Source organism: Hyla sarda, unplaced genomic scaffold (genome assembly GCF_029499605.1).
Source record: "Hyla sarda isolate aHylSar1 unplaced genomic scaffold, aHylSar1.hap1 scaffold_714, whole genome shotgun sequence".
Taxonomy (NCBI): Eukaryota; Metazoa; Chordata; class Amphibia; order Anura; family Hylidae; genus Hyla; species Hyla sarda.
In genome coordinates this window covers 27501-45760 of record NW_026610734.1, presented here as the reverse complement: position 1 = coordinate 45760, position 18260 = coordinate 27501, and the positions used below count along the sequence as shown (strand labels likewise).

The 18260-nt window shown below is 42.3% G+C and overlaps 1 protein-coding gene across 1 annotated transcript in view; it reads left to right on the top strand.

The window, feature by feature from the left end:
* The window catches only part of ARSG (arylsulfatase G), a 44371-nt gene that overhangs the window by 10195 nt on the left and 15916 nt on the right, over positions 1-18260 (top strand). Inside the window, exons 2-8 of the mRNA XM_056554424.1 lie at positions 312-499; positions 602-649; positions 721-835; positions 915-1049; positions 1379-1554; positions 1634-1714; positions 17569-17677. Of these exons, the coding sequence (XP_056410399.1) occupies positions 312-499; positions 602-649; positions 721-835; positions 915-1049; positions 1379-1554; positions 1634-1714; positions 17569-17677 (852 nt within the window). The remainder of the gene's footprint in view (positions 1-311; positions 500-601; positions 650-720; positions 836-914; positions 1050-1378; positions 1555-1633; positions 1715-17568; positions 17678-18260) is intronic.

The following is an 18260-nucleotide window of genomic DNA, read 5'->3' as shown; positions in this document are numbered from 1 at the left end:
CAGGAGTATATAGGGGACAGGGGGAGAATGGTGAGGCCTTGGGGAAGGAGTATATAGGGGAGGGGGAGAATGGTGAGGACCTGGGGCAGGAGTAAAGTAGGGGTCGGTGTATAGTGGGCACAGGGGTCAAGACCTCATCAACATTCCTGCCTCCCCTATGACCCTGGATCCCGACATCTGTCTTTCTATCTGACATTGAGAATTCTCGGCTGGGGCGGCCACATCTACTTCTCCATACTCGCCTATTTTTGGGTAAATAGTCAGTGACCACTCTCTGGCGTGTCCATGTGTCCCCTGCTTGTGTCTTGTAGGTTTGTTGACTTCCACTCTGCAGCTTCCACTTGTTCTCCATCCCGGGCGTCACTACTTACCGGAAGACTTGGAATCCGGAATGGGGTCACACACAACTTTGCAGCCACGTCAGTGGGGGGCCTTCCCATGAATGAGACCACCCTGGCTGAAGCTTTAAAACAATGTGGCTACATGACAGGCCTCATAGGTACCCCCCATTAGGGATTAGGAGAGGGGCTGGGTACAATAGGTGTATTTAATCTGCTCCCATTGTCATTTTCATTACCTTCTCTGATTATTTTTATTGCAGGAAAATGGCATCTGGGTCACCATGGGAGTTTCCATCCTAATTGGCGCGGTGAGTGCGTCTGCCTCTGGCACACGGGAGAGAAGATGCCTTTCCTCATTCTTCTACCTCTCGCTTCTCAGGTTTTGATTACTACTTTGGCATTCCCTATAGTAATGACATGGGCTGCACTGACTGCCCAGGATATGACCACCCTCCATGTGCGCCATGTCCCCTGCATCCCAGCAGCGCTCACAGGTAATGGCATCTTCAGTCCCAGACCTATTGTGTGTGGTTCAGAGTCGGGCATTGGTGTCTAATGTGTTACTGTCTCTAGGCCAGATGGAGGATGCTATACCAAGCTGGCACTGCCTCTGATGAAGAACTCTGCAATCCTGGAGCAGCCAGTCAACCTCACCGGCTTATCTGCACGATATTCTCAGCAAGCAGTGACTTTCATGAAGAATGCCAGGTCAGAGGTGGCGGCCTGTGTAAGGGACATTTCCTCAGGACAGAGGGGTAGTGGTCTGGTTGGGGTGGCTTATATCTATTAGTAGTGCAGATAGGACCTGGGAGGGTGTGTGTGACTGCTGTGTACATTACATATCTGGTTGTGTCGTCTCATGGTCCAAAGTACATGATGGGCCCGGACTGTCTCCTGTCTGTGTGAGATGGCACCGCTGTTCCTGGCTGGATGCCTGCCTGTTGTGTAATTCAGTGTATAAGGCCCCAGCGAGGTGCCCGTCCTTCTTTAGCAGTATGGCTACTCAGTGTGACCGTCACCTTGTGTCTGTGCTGCAGGAATCAGAGGCGGCCATTCTTCCTCTATGTGGCGCTAGCACATATGCATGTGCCGCTATCACCTACCCATGTGACCCCTGAACATGGACCCTATGAGCTAAGCCTGCGGGAGATGGACCGGCTAGTGGGCGATATTTGGGCCTATGCTGACAGTAACACCCTCATCTGGTTCACAGGTAGGTGCCAATCACCTCTGCACCCTGATGTCATGTGACATCCTGCACCCTGACGTCATGTGACATTCTGTTGCTGCAGGTGACAATGGACCTTGGGCACAGAAGTGCCATCTTGCAGGAAGTGTTGGGCCTTTTTTAGGAAAGTGGCAGATGATGCAAGGTAATCCTCTTCATTGTCTTTGTGATCTGTCCTGATCTAAGGAAGCGCTCCAGACCCATAGCCATGAACGATACCTGGGGGGTTAGAGGTCGATGAGGGGTAAAATGTGGAAGCTGATCCTGAATGGCACCAGTCAGGATGTAGACACCATCATTATTCACTGCTATGCTTATTCTAAAGATCCAGAACTGGGCCCTATATCTGATTTCTAAATATGGCAGCTATAATATATACACATTGACCCCTCAGGTTACAGCATTTTAACATACAATGCTCTTGAGACCACACTCCACATACAATACCATCCCCCCCAGGTCTCGTGCGGCACGGTCTTGCCCCTCCATTATGGGCCCACTGTCACTCCTCCCAGCAGTGTCCAGTGCTGGCCACCATGTAGCGGGTGTATGAAGCGAGCTAAGGAGCTGAGCTTGCTTCATGTTAACCCTTTAGACGCTGCAATCAAAGTTGATCACGGCATCTAAAATGAATTTGTATCATCACTATTGTGTGTCCCCACAGACTGCTTCATGTTTGTATCATTACTGTATGTCCCACAGACTGCTTCATGTATATATCACTATTGTGTGTTCTCACAGACTGCTTCATGTATGTATGTATCACTATTGTGTGTCCTCACAGACTGCTTCATGTATGTATATATCACTATTGTGTGTCCCCACAGACTGCTTCATGTTTGTATCATTACTGTATGTCCCACAGACTGCTTCATGTATATATCACTATTGTGTGTTCTCACAGACTGCTTCATGTATGTATGTATCACTATTGTGTGTCCCCACAGACTGCTTCATGTATGTATGTATCACTATTGTGTGTCCCCACAGACTGCTTCATGTATGTATGTATCACTATTGTGTGTCCCCACAGACTGCTTCATGTATGTATGTATCACTATTGTGTGTCCCCACAGACTGCTTCATGTATGTATCACTATTGTGTGTCCCCACAGACTGCTTCATGTATATATCACTATTGTGTGTTCTCACAGACTGCTTCATGTATGTATGTATCACTATTGTGTGTCCTCACAGACTGCTTCATGTATATATCACTATTGTGTGTTCTCACAGACTGCTTCATGTATGTATGTATCACTATTGTGTGTCCCCACAGACAGCTTCATGTATGTATGTATCACTATTGTGTGTCCCCACAGACTGCTTCATGTATGTATGTATCACTATTGTGTGTCCCCACAGACTGCTTCATGTATGTATCATCACTATTGTGTGTCCCCACAGACTGCTTCATGTATGTATCATCACTATTGTGTGTCCCCACAGACTGCTTCATGTATGTATGTATCACTATTGTGTGTCCCCACAGACTGCTTCATGTATGTATGTATCACTATTGTGTGTCCCCACAGACTGCTTCATGTATGTATCACTATTGTGTGTCCTCACAGACTGCTACATGTATGTATCACTATTGTGTGTCCCCACAGACTGCTTCATGTATGTATCACTATTGTGTGTCCTCACAGACTGCTACATGTATGTATCACTATTGTGTGTCCCCACAGACTGCTTCATGTATGTATGTATCACTATTGTGTGTCCCCACAGACTGCTTCATGTATGTATGTATCACTATTGTGTGTCCCCACAGACTGCTTCATGTATGTATCACTATTGTGTGTCCCCACAGACTGCTTCATGTATGTATCACTATTGTGTGTCCCCACAGACTGCTACATGTATGTATCACTATTGTGTGTCCTCACAGACTGCTACATGTATGTATCACTATTGTGTGTCCCCACAGACTGCTTCATGTATGTATGTATCACTATTGTGTGTCCCCACAGACTGCTTCATATATGTATGTATCACTATTGTGTGTCCCCACAGACTGCTTCATGTATGTATCACTATTGTGTGTCCTCACAGACTGCTACATGTATGTATCACTATTGTGTGTCCCCACAGACTGCTTCATGTATGTATGTATCACTATTGTGTGTCCCCACAGACTGCTTCATGTATGTATGTATCACTATTGTGTGTCCCCACAGACTGCTTCATGTATGTATCACTATTGTGTGTCCTCACAGACTGCTACATGTATGTATCACTATTGTGTGTCCCCACAGACTGCTACATGTATGTATCACTATTGTGTGTCCCCACAGACTGCTTCATGTTTGTATCATTACTGTATGTCCCACAGACTGCTTCATGTATATATCACTATTGTGTGTTCTCACAGACTGCTTCATGTATGTATCATCACTATTGTGTGTCCCCACAGACTGCTACATGTATGTATCACTATTGTGTGTCCCCACAGACTGCTTCATGTATGTATCACTATTGTGTGTCCTCACAGACTGCTACATGTATGTATCACTATTGTGTGTCCCCACAGACTGCTTCATGTATGTATGTATCACTATTGTGTGTCCCCACAGACTGCTTCATGTATGTATCATCACTATTGTGTGTCCCCACAGACTGCTTCATGTATGTATGTATCACTATTGTGTGTCCCCACAGACTGCTTCATGTATGTATCACTATTGTGTGTCCTCACAGACTGCTACATGTATGTATCACTATTGTGTGTCCCCACAGACTGCTTCATGTATGTATGTATCACTATTGTGTGTCCCCACAGACTGCTTCATGTATGTATGTATCACTATTGTGTGTCCCCACAGACTGCTTCATGTATGTATCACTATTGTGTGTCCTCACAGACTGCTACATGTATGTATCACTATTGTGTGTCCCCACAGACTGCTACATGTATGTATCACTATTGTGTGTCCCCACAGACTGCTTCATGTTTGTATCATTACTGTATGTCCCACAGACTGCTTCATGTATATATCACTATTGTGTGTTCTCACAGACTGCTTCATGTATGTATGTATCACTATTGTGTGTCCCCACAGACTGCTTCATGTATGTATGTATCACTATTGTGTGTCCCCACAGACTGCTTCATGTATGTATGTATCACTATTGTGTGTCCTCACAGACTGCTTCATGTATGTATGTATCACTATTGTGTGTCCTCACAGACTGCTTCATGTATGTATCATCACTATTGTGTGTCCCCACAGACTGCTTCATGTATGTATGTATCACTATTGTGTGTCCCCACAGACTGCTTCATGTATGTATGTATCACTATTGTGTGTCCCCACAGACTGCTTCATGTATGTATCACTATTGTGTGTCCTCACAGACTGCTTCATGTTTGTATCATTACTGTATGTCCCACAGACTGCTTCATGTATATATCACTATTGTGTGTCCCCACAGACTGCTTCATGTATGTATGTATCACTATTGTGTGTCCCCCACAGACTGCTTCATGTATGTATGTATCACTATTGTGTGTCCCCACAGACTGCTTCATGTATGTATCACTATTGTGTGTCCTCACAGACTGCTTCGTGTATTTATGTATCACTATTGTGTGTCCCCACAGACTGCTTCATGTATGTATCATCACTATTGTGTGTCCCCACAGACTGCTACATGTATGTATCATCACTATTGTGTGTCCTCACAGACTGCTTCATGTATGTATGTATGTATCACTATTGTGTGTCCTCACAGACTGCTTCATGTATCACTGTTGTGTGTCCTCACAGACTGCTTCATATATGTATGGATGTATCACTATTGTGTGTCCCCACAGACTGCTACATGTATGTATCATCACTATTGTGTGTCCTCACAGACTGCTTCATGTATGTATCATCACTATTGTGTGTACCCACAGACTGCTTCATGTATGTATGTATGTATCACTATTGTGTGTCCTCACAGACTGCTTCATGTATCACTGTTGTGTGTCCTCACAGACTGCTTCATATATGTATGGATGTATCACTATTGTGTGTCCCCACAGACTGCTTCATGTATGTATCACTATTGTGTGTCCCCACAGACTGCTTCATGTATGTATCGTCACTATTATGTGTCTCCACAGACTGCTACATGTATGTATCACTATTGTGTGTTCCCACAGACTGCTACATGTATGTATCATCACTATTGTGTGTCACCACAGACTGCTACATGTATGTATCACTATTGTGTGTCCCCACAGACTGCGTCATGTATGTATCATCACTATTGTGTGTCCCCACAGACTGCTACATGTATGTATCATCACTATTGTGTGTCCCCACAGACTGCTACATGTATGTATCATCACTATTGTGTGTCCCCACAGACTGCTTCATGTATGTATCACTATTGTGTGTCCCCACAGACTGCTTCATGTATGTATGTATCACTATTGTGTGTCCCCACAGACTGCTTCATTTATGTATCATCACTATTGTGTGTCCCCACAGACTGCTACATGTATGTATCATCACTATTGTGTGTCCTCACAGACTGCTTCATGTATGTATCACTATTGTGTGTCCCCACAGACTGCTACATGTATGTATCATCACTATTGTGTTTCCTCACAGACTGCTTCATGTATGTATCATCACTATTGTGTGTCCCCACAGACTGCTACATGTATGTATCATCACTATTGTGTGCCCTCACAGACTGCTTCATGTATGTATCACTATTGTGTGTCCCCACAGACTGCTACATGTATGTATCATCACTATTGTGTGTCCTCACAGACTGCTTCATGTATGTATCATCACTATTGTGTGTCCCCACAGACTGCTTCATGTATGTATCACTATTGTGTGTACCCACAGACTGCTTCATGTATGTATCATCACTATTGTGTGTCCTCACAGACTGCTACATGTATGTATGTATCACTATTGTGTGTCCCCACAGACTGCTTCATGTATGTATCATCACTATTGTGTGTCCCCACAGACTGCTACATGTATGTATCATCACTATTGTGTGTCCCCACAGACTGCTTCATGTATGTATCACTATTGTGTGTCCCCACAGACTGCTTCATGTATGTATGTATCATCACTATTGTGTGTCCTCACAGACTGCTTCATGTATGTATCATCACTATTGTGTGTCCTCACAGACTGCTTCATGTATGTATCATCACTATTGTGTGTCCCCACAGACTGCTTCATTTATGTATCATCACTATTGTGTGTCCCCACAGACTGCTACATGTATGTATCATCACTATTGTGTTTCCTCACAGACTGCTTCATGTATGTATCATCACTATTATGTGTCCCCACAGACTGCTTCATGTATGTATCATCACTATTATGTGTCCCCACAGACTGCTTCATGTATGTATCATCACTATTATGTGTCCCCACAGACTGCTTCATGTATGTATCACTATTGTGTGTCCCCACAGACTGCTTCATGTATGTATCACTATTGTGTGTACCCACAGACTGCTTCATGTATGTATCATCACTATTGTGTGTCCTCACAGACTGCTACATGTATGTATGTATCACTATTGTGTGTCCCCACAGACTGCTTCATTTATGTATCATCACTATTGTGTGTCCCCACAGACTGCTACATGTATGTATCATCACTATTGTGTTTCCTCGCAGACTGCTTCATGTATGTATCATCACTATTGTGTTTCCTCGCAGACTGCTTCATGTATGTATCATCACTATTGTGTGTCCCCACAGACTGCTACATGTATGTATCATCACTATTGTGTGTCCTCACAGACTGCTTCATGTATGTATCATCACTATTGTGTGTCCCCACAGACTGCTTCATGTATGTATCACTATTGTGTGTAGCCACAGACTGCTTCATGTATGTATCATCACTATTGTGTGTCCTCACAGACTGCTACATGTATGTATGTATCACTATTGTGTGTCCCCACAGACTGCTTCATGTATGTATCATCACTATTGTGTGTCCCCACAGACTGCTACATGTATGTATCATCACTATTGTGTGTTCTCACAGACTGCTACATGTATGTATCACTATTGTGTGTCCCCACAGACTGCTTCATGTATGTATCACTATTGTGTGTCCCCACAGACTGCTTCATGTATGTATGTATCACTATTGTGTGTTCTCACAGACTGCTACATGTATGTATCACTATTGTGTGTCCCCACAGACTGCTACATGTATGTAACACTATTGTGTGTCCCCACAGACTGCTTTATGTATATATCACTATTGTGTGTTCTCACAGACTGCTTCATGTATGTATGTATCGCTATTGTGTGTCCCCACAGACTGCTTCATGTATGTATCACTATTGTGTGTCCTCACAGACTGCTTTGTGTATATATGTATCACTATTGTGTGTCCCCACAGACTGCTTCATGTATGTATCATCACTATTGTGTGTACCCACAGACTGCTTCATGTATGTATGTATCACTATTGTGTGTCCTCACAGACTGCTTCATGTTTGTATCATTACTGTATGTCCCACAGACTGCTTCATGTATATATCACTATTGTGTGTTCTCACAGACTGCTTCATGTATGTATGTATCACTATTGTGTCCCCACAGACTGCTTCATGTATGTATGTATCACTATTGTGTGTCCCCACAGACTGCTGCATGTATGTATCACTATTGTGTGTCCTCACAGACTGCTTCGTGTATTTATGTATCACTATTGTGTGTCCCCACAGACTGCTTCATGTATGTATCATCACTATTGTGTGTACCCACAGACTGCTTCATGTATGTATCATCACTATTGTGTGTTCTCACAGACTGCTTCATGTATGTATCATCACTATTGTGTGTCCTCACAGACTGCTTCATGTATCACTGTTGTGTGTCCTCACAGACTGCTTCATATATGTATGGATGTATCACTATTGTGTGTCCCCACAGACTGCATCATGTATGTATCACTATTGTGTGTCCCCACAGACTGCTTCATGTATGTATCGTCACTATTGTGTGTCCCCACAGACTGCTACATGTATGTATCATCACTATTGTGTGTACCCACAGACTGCTTCATGTATGTATCATCACTATTGTGTGTCCTCACAGACTGCTTCATGTATGTATCATCACTATTGTGTGTCCCCACAGACTGCTTCATGTATGTATGTATCACTATTGTGTGTCCTCACAGACTGCTTCATGTATGTATCATCACTATTATGTGTCTCCACAGACTGCTTCATGTATGTATCATCACTATTGTGTGTCCCCACAGACTGCTTCATGTATGTATGTATCACTATTGTGTGTCCCCACAGACTGCTTCATGTATGTATGTATCACTATTGTGTGTCCCCACAGACTGCTTCATGTATGTATCATCACTATTGTGTGTCCCCACAGACTGCTACATGTATGTATCATCACTATTGTGTGTCCCCACAGACTGCTTCATGTATGTATGTATCACTATTGTGTGTCCCCACAGACTGCTTCATGTATGTATGTATCACTATTGTGTGTCCCCACAGACTGCTTCATGTATGTATGTATCACTATTGTGTGTCCCCACAGACTGCTTCATGTATGTATCATCACTATTGTGTGTCCCCACAGACTGCTACATGTATGTATCATCACTATTGTGTGTCCTCACAGACTGCTTTGTGTATATATGTATCACTATTATGTGTCCCCACAGACTGCTTCATGTATGTATCATCACTATTGTGTGTCCCCACAGACTGCTTCATGTATGTATCATCACTATTGTGTGTCCCCACAGACTGCTTCATGTATGTATCATCACTATTGTGTGTCCCCACAGACTGCTACATGTATGTATGTATCACTATTGTGTGTCCTCACAGACTGCTTCATGTATGTATCATCACTATTGTGTGTCCCCACAGACTGCTTCATGTATGTATCATCACTATTGTGTGTCCCCACAGACTGCTTCATGTATGTATCGTCACTATTGTGTGTCCCCACTGACTGCTACATGTATGTATCATCACTATTGTGTGTCCCCACAGACTGCTACATGTATGTATCATCACTATTGTGTGTCCCCACAGACTGCTTCATGTTTGTATCATTACTGTATGTCCCACAGACTGCTTCATGTATATATCACTATTGTGTGTTCTCACAGACTGCTTCATGTATGTATGTATCACTATTGTGTGTCCCCACAGACTGCTTCATGTTTGTATCATTACTGTATGTCCCACAGACTGCTTCATGTATATATCACTATTGTGTGTTCTCACAGACTGCTTCATGTATGTATGTATCACTATTGTGTGTCCCCACAGACTGCTTCATGTATGTATGTATCACTATTGTGTGTCCCCACAGACTGCTTCATGTATGTATGTATCACTATTGTGTGTCCCCACAGACTGCTTCATGTATGTATGAATCACTATTGTGTGTCCCCACAGACTGCTACATGTATGTATGTATCACTATTGTGTGTCCTCACAGACTGCTTCATGTATGTATCATCACTATTGTGTGTCCCCACAGACTGCTTCATGTATGTATCGTCACTATTGTGTGTCCCCACAGACTGCTTCATGTATGTATGTATCACTATTGTGTGTCCCCACAGACTGCTTCATGTATGTATCACTATTGTGTGTCCTCACAGACTGCTTTGTGTATTTATGTATCACTATTGTGTGTCCCCACAGACTGCTTCATGTATGTATCATCACTATTGTGTGTACCCACAGACTGCTTCATGTATGTATCATCACTATTGTGTGTCCCCACAGACTGCTTCATGTATGTATCATCACTATTGTGTGTCCTCACAGACTGCTTCATGTATGTATCATCACTATTGTGTGTCCCTACAGACTGCTTCATGTATGTATCATCACTATTGTGTGTCCTCACAGACTGCTTCATGTATGTATCATCACTATTGTGTGTCCCCACAGACTGCTTCATGTATGTATCATCACTATTGTGTGTTCTCACAGACTGCTTCATGTATGTATCATCACTATTGTGTGTCCCCACAGACTGCTTCATGTATGTATCATCACTATTGTGTGTCCTCACAGACTGCTTCATGTATGTATCATCACTATTGTGTGTCCCTACAGACTGCTTCATGTATGTATCATCACTATTGTGTGTCCTCACAGACTGCTTCATGTATGTATCGTCACTATTGTGTGTCCCCTCAGACTGCTTCATGTATGTATCATCACTATTGTGTGTCCCCACAGACTGCTTCATGTATGTAGGTATCACTATTGTGTGTCCCCACAGACTGCTACATGTATGTATCATCACTATTGTGTGTCCTCACAGACTGCTTCATGTATGTATCATCACTATTGTGTGTCCCTACAGACTGCTTCATGTATGTATCATCACTATTGTGTGTCCCCACAGACTGCTTCATGTATGTATCATCACTATTGTGTGTCCTCACAGACTGCTTCATGTATGTATCATCACTATTGTGTGTCCCCACAGACTGCTTCATGTATGTATCATCACTATTGTGTGTCCCCACAGACTGCTTCATGTATGTATCATCACTATTGTGTGTCCTCACAGACTGCTTCATGTATGTATCATCACTATTGTGTGTCCCTACAGACTGCTTCATGTATGTATCATCACTATTGTGTGTCCTCACAGACTGCTTCATGTATGTATCATCACTATTGTGTGTCCCCACAGACTGCTTCATGTATGTATGTATCACTATTGTGTGTCCCCACAGACTGGTTCTTGTATGTATCATCACTATTGTGTGTCCCCACAGACTGCTTCATGTATGTATCGTCACTATTGTGTGTCCCCACAGACTGCTTCATGTATGTATCATCACTATTGTGTGTCCTCACAGACTGCTACTTGTATGTATCACTATTGTGTGTCCCCACAGACTGCTACATGTATGTATCACTATTGTGTGTCCCCACAGACTGCTTCATGTATGTATGTATCACTATTGTGTGTCCCCACAGACTGCTTCATGTATGTATGTATCACTATTGTGTGTCCCCCACAGACTGCTTCATGTATGTATGTATCACTATTGTGTGTCCCCACAGACTGCTTCATGTATGTATGTATCACTATTGTGTGTCCCCACAGACTGCTTCATGTATGTATCATCACTATTGTGTGTCCCCACAGACTGCTACATGTATGTATCATCACTATTGTGTGTCCCCACAGACTGCTTCATGTATGTATCATCACTATTGTGTGTCCCCACAGACTGCTTCATGTATGTATCATCACTATTGTGTGTCCCCACAGACTGCTTCATGTATGTATCACTATTGTGTGTCCCCACAGACTGCTTCATGTATGTATCGTCACTATTGTGTGTCCCCACAGACTGCTTCATGTATGTATGTATCACTATTGTGTTGTCCCCACAGACTGCTTCATGTATGTATCACTATTGTGTGTCCCCACAGACTGCTTCATGTATGTATCACTATTGTGTGTTCTCACAGACTGCTTCATGTATGTATCATCACTATTGTGTGTCCCCACAGACTGCTACATGTATGTATCATCACTATTGTGTGTCCCCACAGACTGCTTCATGTATGTATGTATCACTATTGTGTGTCCCCACAGACTGCTTCATGTATGTATGTATCACTATTGTGTGTCCCCACAGACTGCTTCATGTATGTATGTATCACTATTGTGTGTCCCCACAGACTGCTTCATGTATGTATCACTATTGTGTGTCCTCACAGACTGCTACATGTATGTATCATCACTATTGTGTGTCCCCACAGACTGCTTCATGTATGTATCATCACTATTGTGTGTCCTCACAGACTGCTTCATGTATGTATCATCACTATTGTGTGTCTCCACAGACTGCTACATGTATGTATCATCACTATTGTGTGTCCCCACAGACTGCTTCATGTATGTATCATCACTATTGTGTGTCCCCACAGACTGCTTCATGTATGTATCACTATTGTGTGTCCTCACAGACTGCTTAATGTATGTATCACTATTGTGTGTCCCCACAGACTGCTTCATGTATGTATCACTATTGTGTGTCCCCACAGACTGCTTCATGTATGTATCACTATTGTGTGTCCCCACAGACTGCTTCATGTATGTATCACTATTGTGTGTCCCCACAAACTGCTTCATGTATGTATCGTCACTATTGTGTGTCCCCACAAACTGCTTCATGTATGTATCGTCACTATTGTGTGTTCTCACAGACTGCTACTTGTATGTATCACTATTGTGTGTCCCCACAGACTGCTACATGTATGTATCACTATTGTGTGTCCCCACAGACTGCTTCATGTATGTATGTATCACTATTGTGTGTCCCCACAGACTGCTTCATGTATGTATGTATCACTATTGTGTGTCCCCCACAGACTGCTTCATGTATGTATGTATCACTATTGTGTGTCCCCACAGACTGCTTCATGTATGTATGTATCACTATTGTGTGTCCCCACAGACTGCTTCATGTATGTATCATCACTATTGTGTGTCCCCACAGACTGCTACATGTATGTATGTATCACTATTGTGTGTCCTCACAGACTGCTTCATGTATGTATCATCACTATTGTGTGTCCCCACAGACTGCTTCATGTATGTATCATCACTATTGTGTGTCCTCACAGACTGCTTCATGTATGTATCATCACTATTGTGTGTCCCCACAGACTGCTTCATGTATGTATCATCACTATTGTGTGTCCTCACAGACTGCTTCATGTATGTATCATCACTATTGTGTGTCCCCACAGACTGCTTCATGTATGTATCATCACTATTGTGTGTCCCCACAGACTGCTTCATGTATGTATCACTATTGTGTGTCCCCACAGACTGCTTCATGTATGTATCGTCACTATTGTGTGTCCCCACAGACTGCTTCATGTATGTATGTATCACCATTGTGTTGTCCCCACAGACTGCTTCATGTATGTATCACTATTGTGTGTCCCCACAGACTGCTTCATGTATGTATGTATCACTATTGTGTGTTCTCACAGACTGCTTCATGTATGTATCATCACTATTGTGTGTCCCCACAGACTGCTTCATGTATGTATCATCACTATTGTGTGTCCTCACAGACTGCTTCATGTATGTATCATCACTATTGTGTGTCTCCACAGACTGCTACATGTATGTATCATCACTATTGTGTGTCCCCACAGACTGCTTCATGTATGTATCATCACTATTATGTGTCCCCACAGACTGCTTCATGTATGTATCATCACTATTGTGTGTCCCCACAGACTGCTTCATGTATGTATCACTATTGTGTGTCCTCACAGACTGCTTAATGTATGTATCACTATTGTGTGTCCCCACAGACTGCTTCATGTATGTATCACTATTGTGTGTCCCCACAGACTGCTTCATGTATGTATCACTATTGTGTGTCCCCACAGACTGCTTCATGTATGTATCACTATTGTGTGTCCCCACAGACTGCTTCATGTATGTATCACTATTGTATGTCCCCACAAACTGCTTCATGTATGTATCGTCACTATTGTGTGTCCCCACAGACTGCTTCATGTATGTATCGTCACTATTGTGTGTCCCCACAGACTGCTTCATGTATGTATGTATCACTATTGTGTGTCCCCACAGACTGCTTCCTGTATGTATGTATCACTATTGTGTGTCCCCACAGACTGCTTCCTGTATGTATCATCACTATTGTGTGTCCCCACAGACTGCTACATGTATGTATCACTATTGTGTGTCCTCACAGACTGCTTCATGTATGTATCACTATTGTGTGTCCCCACAGACTGCTTCATGTATGTATCATTATTGTGTGTCCCCACAGACTGCTTCATGTATGTATCGTCACTATTGTGTGTCCCCACAGACTGCTTCATGTATGTATGTATCACCATTGTGTTGTCCCCACAGACTGCTTCATGTATGTATCACTATTGTGTGTCCCCACAGACTGCTTCATGTATGTATGTATCACTATTGTGTGTTCTCACAGACTGCTTCATGTATGTATCATCACTATTGTGTGTCCCCACAGACTGCTTCATGTATGTATCATCACTATTGTGTGTCCTCACAGACTGCTTCATGTATGTATCATCACTATTGTGTGTCTCCACAGACTGCTACATGTATGTATCATCACTATTGTGTGTCCCCACAGACTGCTTCATGTATGTATCATCACTATTGTGTGTCCCCACAGACTGCTTCATGTATGTATCATCACTATTGTGTGTCCCCACAGACTGCTTCATGTATGTATCACTATTGTGTGTCCTCACAGACTGCTTAATGTATGTATCACTATTGTGTGTCCCCACAGACTGCTTCATGTATGTATCACTATTGTGTGTCCCCACAGACTGCTTCATGTATGTATCACTATTGTGTGTCCCCACAGACTGCTTCATGTATGTATCACTATTGTGTGTCCCCACAGACTGCTTCATGTATGTATCACTATTGTGTGTCCCCACAGACTGCTTCATGTATGTATCACTATTGTGTGTCCCCACAAACTGCTTCATGTATGTATCGTCACTATTGTGTGTCCCCACAGACTGCTTCATGTATGTATCGTCACTATTGTGTGTCCCCACAGACTGCTTCATGTATGTATGTATCACTATTGTGTGTCCCCACAGACTGCTTCCTGTATGTATGTATCACTATTGTGTGTCCCCACAGACTGCTTCCTGTATGTATCATCACTATTGTGTGTCCCCACAGACTGCTACATGTATGTATCACTATTGTGTGTCCTCACAGACTGCTTCATGTATGTATCACTATTGTGTGTCCCCACAGACTGCTTCATGTATGTATCATTATTGTGTGTCCCCACAGACTGCTTCATGTATGTATCATCACTATTGTGTGTCCCCACAGACTGCTTCATGTATGTATCATCACTATTGTGTGTCCCCCACAGACTGCTTCATGTATGTATGTATCACTATTGTGTGTCCTCACAGACTGCTTCATGTATGTATCACTATTGTGTGTCCCCACAGACTGCTTCATGTATGTATCATTATTGTGTGTCCCCACAGACTGCTTCATGTATGTATCACTATTGTGTGTCCCCACAGACTGCTTCATGTATGTATCATCACTATTGTGTGTCCCCACAGACTGCTTCATGTATGTATCATCACTATTGTGTGTCCCCACAGACTGCTTCATGTATGTATCATCACTATTGTGTGTCCCCACAGACTGCTTCATGTATGTATCATCACTATTGTGTGTCCTCACAGACTGCTTCATGTATGTATCATCACTATTGTGTGTCCCCACAGACTGCTTCATGTATGTATCATCACTATTGTGTGTCCCCCACAGACTGCTTCATGTATGTATGTATCACTATTGTGTGTCCTCACAGACTGCTTCATGTATGTATCACTATTGTGTGTCCCCACAGACTGCTTCATGTATGTATCATTATTGTGTGTCCCCACAGACTGCTTCATGTATGTATCATCACTATTGTGTGTCCCCACAGACTGCTTCATGTATGTATCATCACTATTGTGTGTCCCCACAGACTGCTACATGTATGTATGTATCACTATTGTGTGTCCTCACAGACTGCTTCATGTATGTATCATCACTATTGTGTGTCCTCACAGACTGCTTCATGTATGTATCATCACTATTGTGTGTTCTCACAGACTGCTTCATGTATGTATCACTATTGTGTGTCCCCACAGACTGCTACATGTATGTATGTATCACTATTGTGTGTCCCCACAGACTGCTTCATGTATGTATGTATCACTATTGTGTGTCCCCACAGACTGCTACATGTATGTATCACTATTGTGTGTCCTCACAGACTGCTTCATGTATGTATCATCACTATTGTGTGTCCCCACAGACTGCTTCATGTATGTATGTATCACTATTGTGTGTCCCCACAGACTGCTTCATGTATGTATCATCACTATTGTGTGTCCCCACAGACTGCTTCATGTATGTATCATCACTATTGTGTGTCCTCACAGACTGCTTCATGTATGTATCATCACTATTGTGTGTCCCCACAGACTGCTTCATGTATGTATCATCACTATTGTGTGTCCCCACAGACTGCTACATGTATGTATCATCACTATTGTGTGTCCCCACAGACTGCTTCATGTATGTATCATCACTATTGTGTGTTCTCACAGACTGCTTCATGTATGTATCATCACTATTGTGTGTCCCCACAGACTGCTTCATGTATGTATCACTATTGTGTGTCCCCACAGACTTCTTCATGTATGTATGTATCACTATTGTGTGTCCCCACAGACTGCTTCATGTTTGTATCATTACTGTATGTCCCACAGACTGCTTCATGTATGTATCATCACTATTGTGTGTCCTCACAGACTGCTTCATGTATGTATCATCACTATTGTGTGTCCCTACAGACTGCTTCATGTATGTATCATCACTATTGTGTGTCCTCACAGACTGCTTCATGTATGTATCATCACTATTGTGTGTCCCCACAGACTGCTTCATGTATGTATGTATCACTATTGTGTGTCCCCACAGACTGCTACATGTATGTATGTATCACTATTGTGTGTTCCCACAGACTGCTACATGTATGTATGTATCACTATTGTGTGTTCTCACAGACTGCTTCATGTATGTATGTATCACTATTGTGTGTCCCCACAGACTGCTTCATGTATGTATCATCACTATTGTGTGTCCCCACAGACTGCTTCATGTATGTATCATCACTATTGTGTGTCCCCACAGACTGCTTCATGTATGTATCACTATTGTGTGTCCTCACAGACTGCTACATGTATGTATGTATCACTATTGTGTGTCCTCACAGACTGCTTCATGTATGTATCATCACTATTGTGTGTCCCCACAGACTGCTTCATGTATGTATCATCACTATTGTGTGTCCCCTACACAGCTTCATAAGCCTGAGAATGTACAATAAACATAACTCATACACCTTGTCTCTGTCTAGGTGGCAGCTCAGCAAAGCAAACAACTTGGGAAGGTGGTCACCGGATGCCAGCAGTGGTGTATTGGCCCGGTCAGGTTCCACCAAACAGCACAAGCTCTGCATTATTGAGGTAGGTTCCCTCACTCGCTGTGGAGTTTAACATCATTTTCAATGATTTTGTTGTGGACATTAACCTGCCTGGATACATATTGATTGACTATATAATCTGGGTTAATATATATCATACCTTGTGTAATGTCTCATGTGATATATATATATTATACCTTGTGTAATGTCTCATGTGATTATATATATATATTATACCTTGTGTAATGTCTCATGTGATTATATATATATATATATATATTATACCTTGTGTAATGTCTCATGTGATTATATATATATATATTATACCTTGTGTAATGTCTCATGTGATTATATATATATATATTATACCTTGTGTAATGTCTCATGTGATTATATATATATATATTATACCTTGTGTAATGTCTCATGTGATTATATATATATATATATATATATATATATATATATATATTATACCTTGTGTAATGTCTCATGTGATTATATATATATATATATTATACCTTGTGTAATGTCTCATGTGATTATATATATATATATATTATACCTTGTGTAATGTCTCATGTGATTATATATATATATATATATTATACCTTGTGTAATGTCTC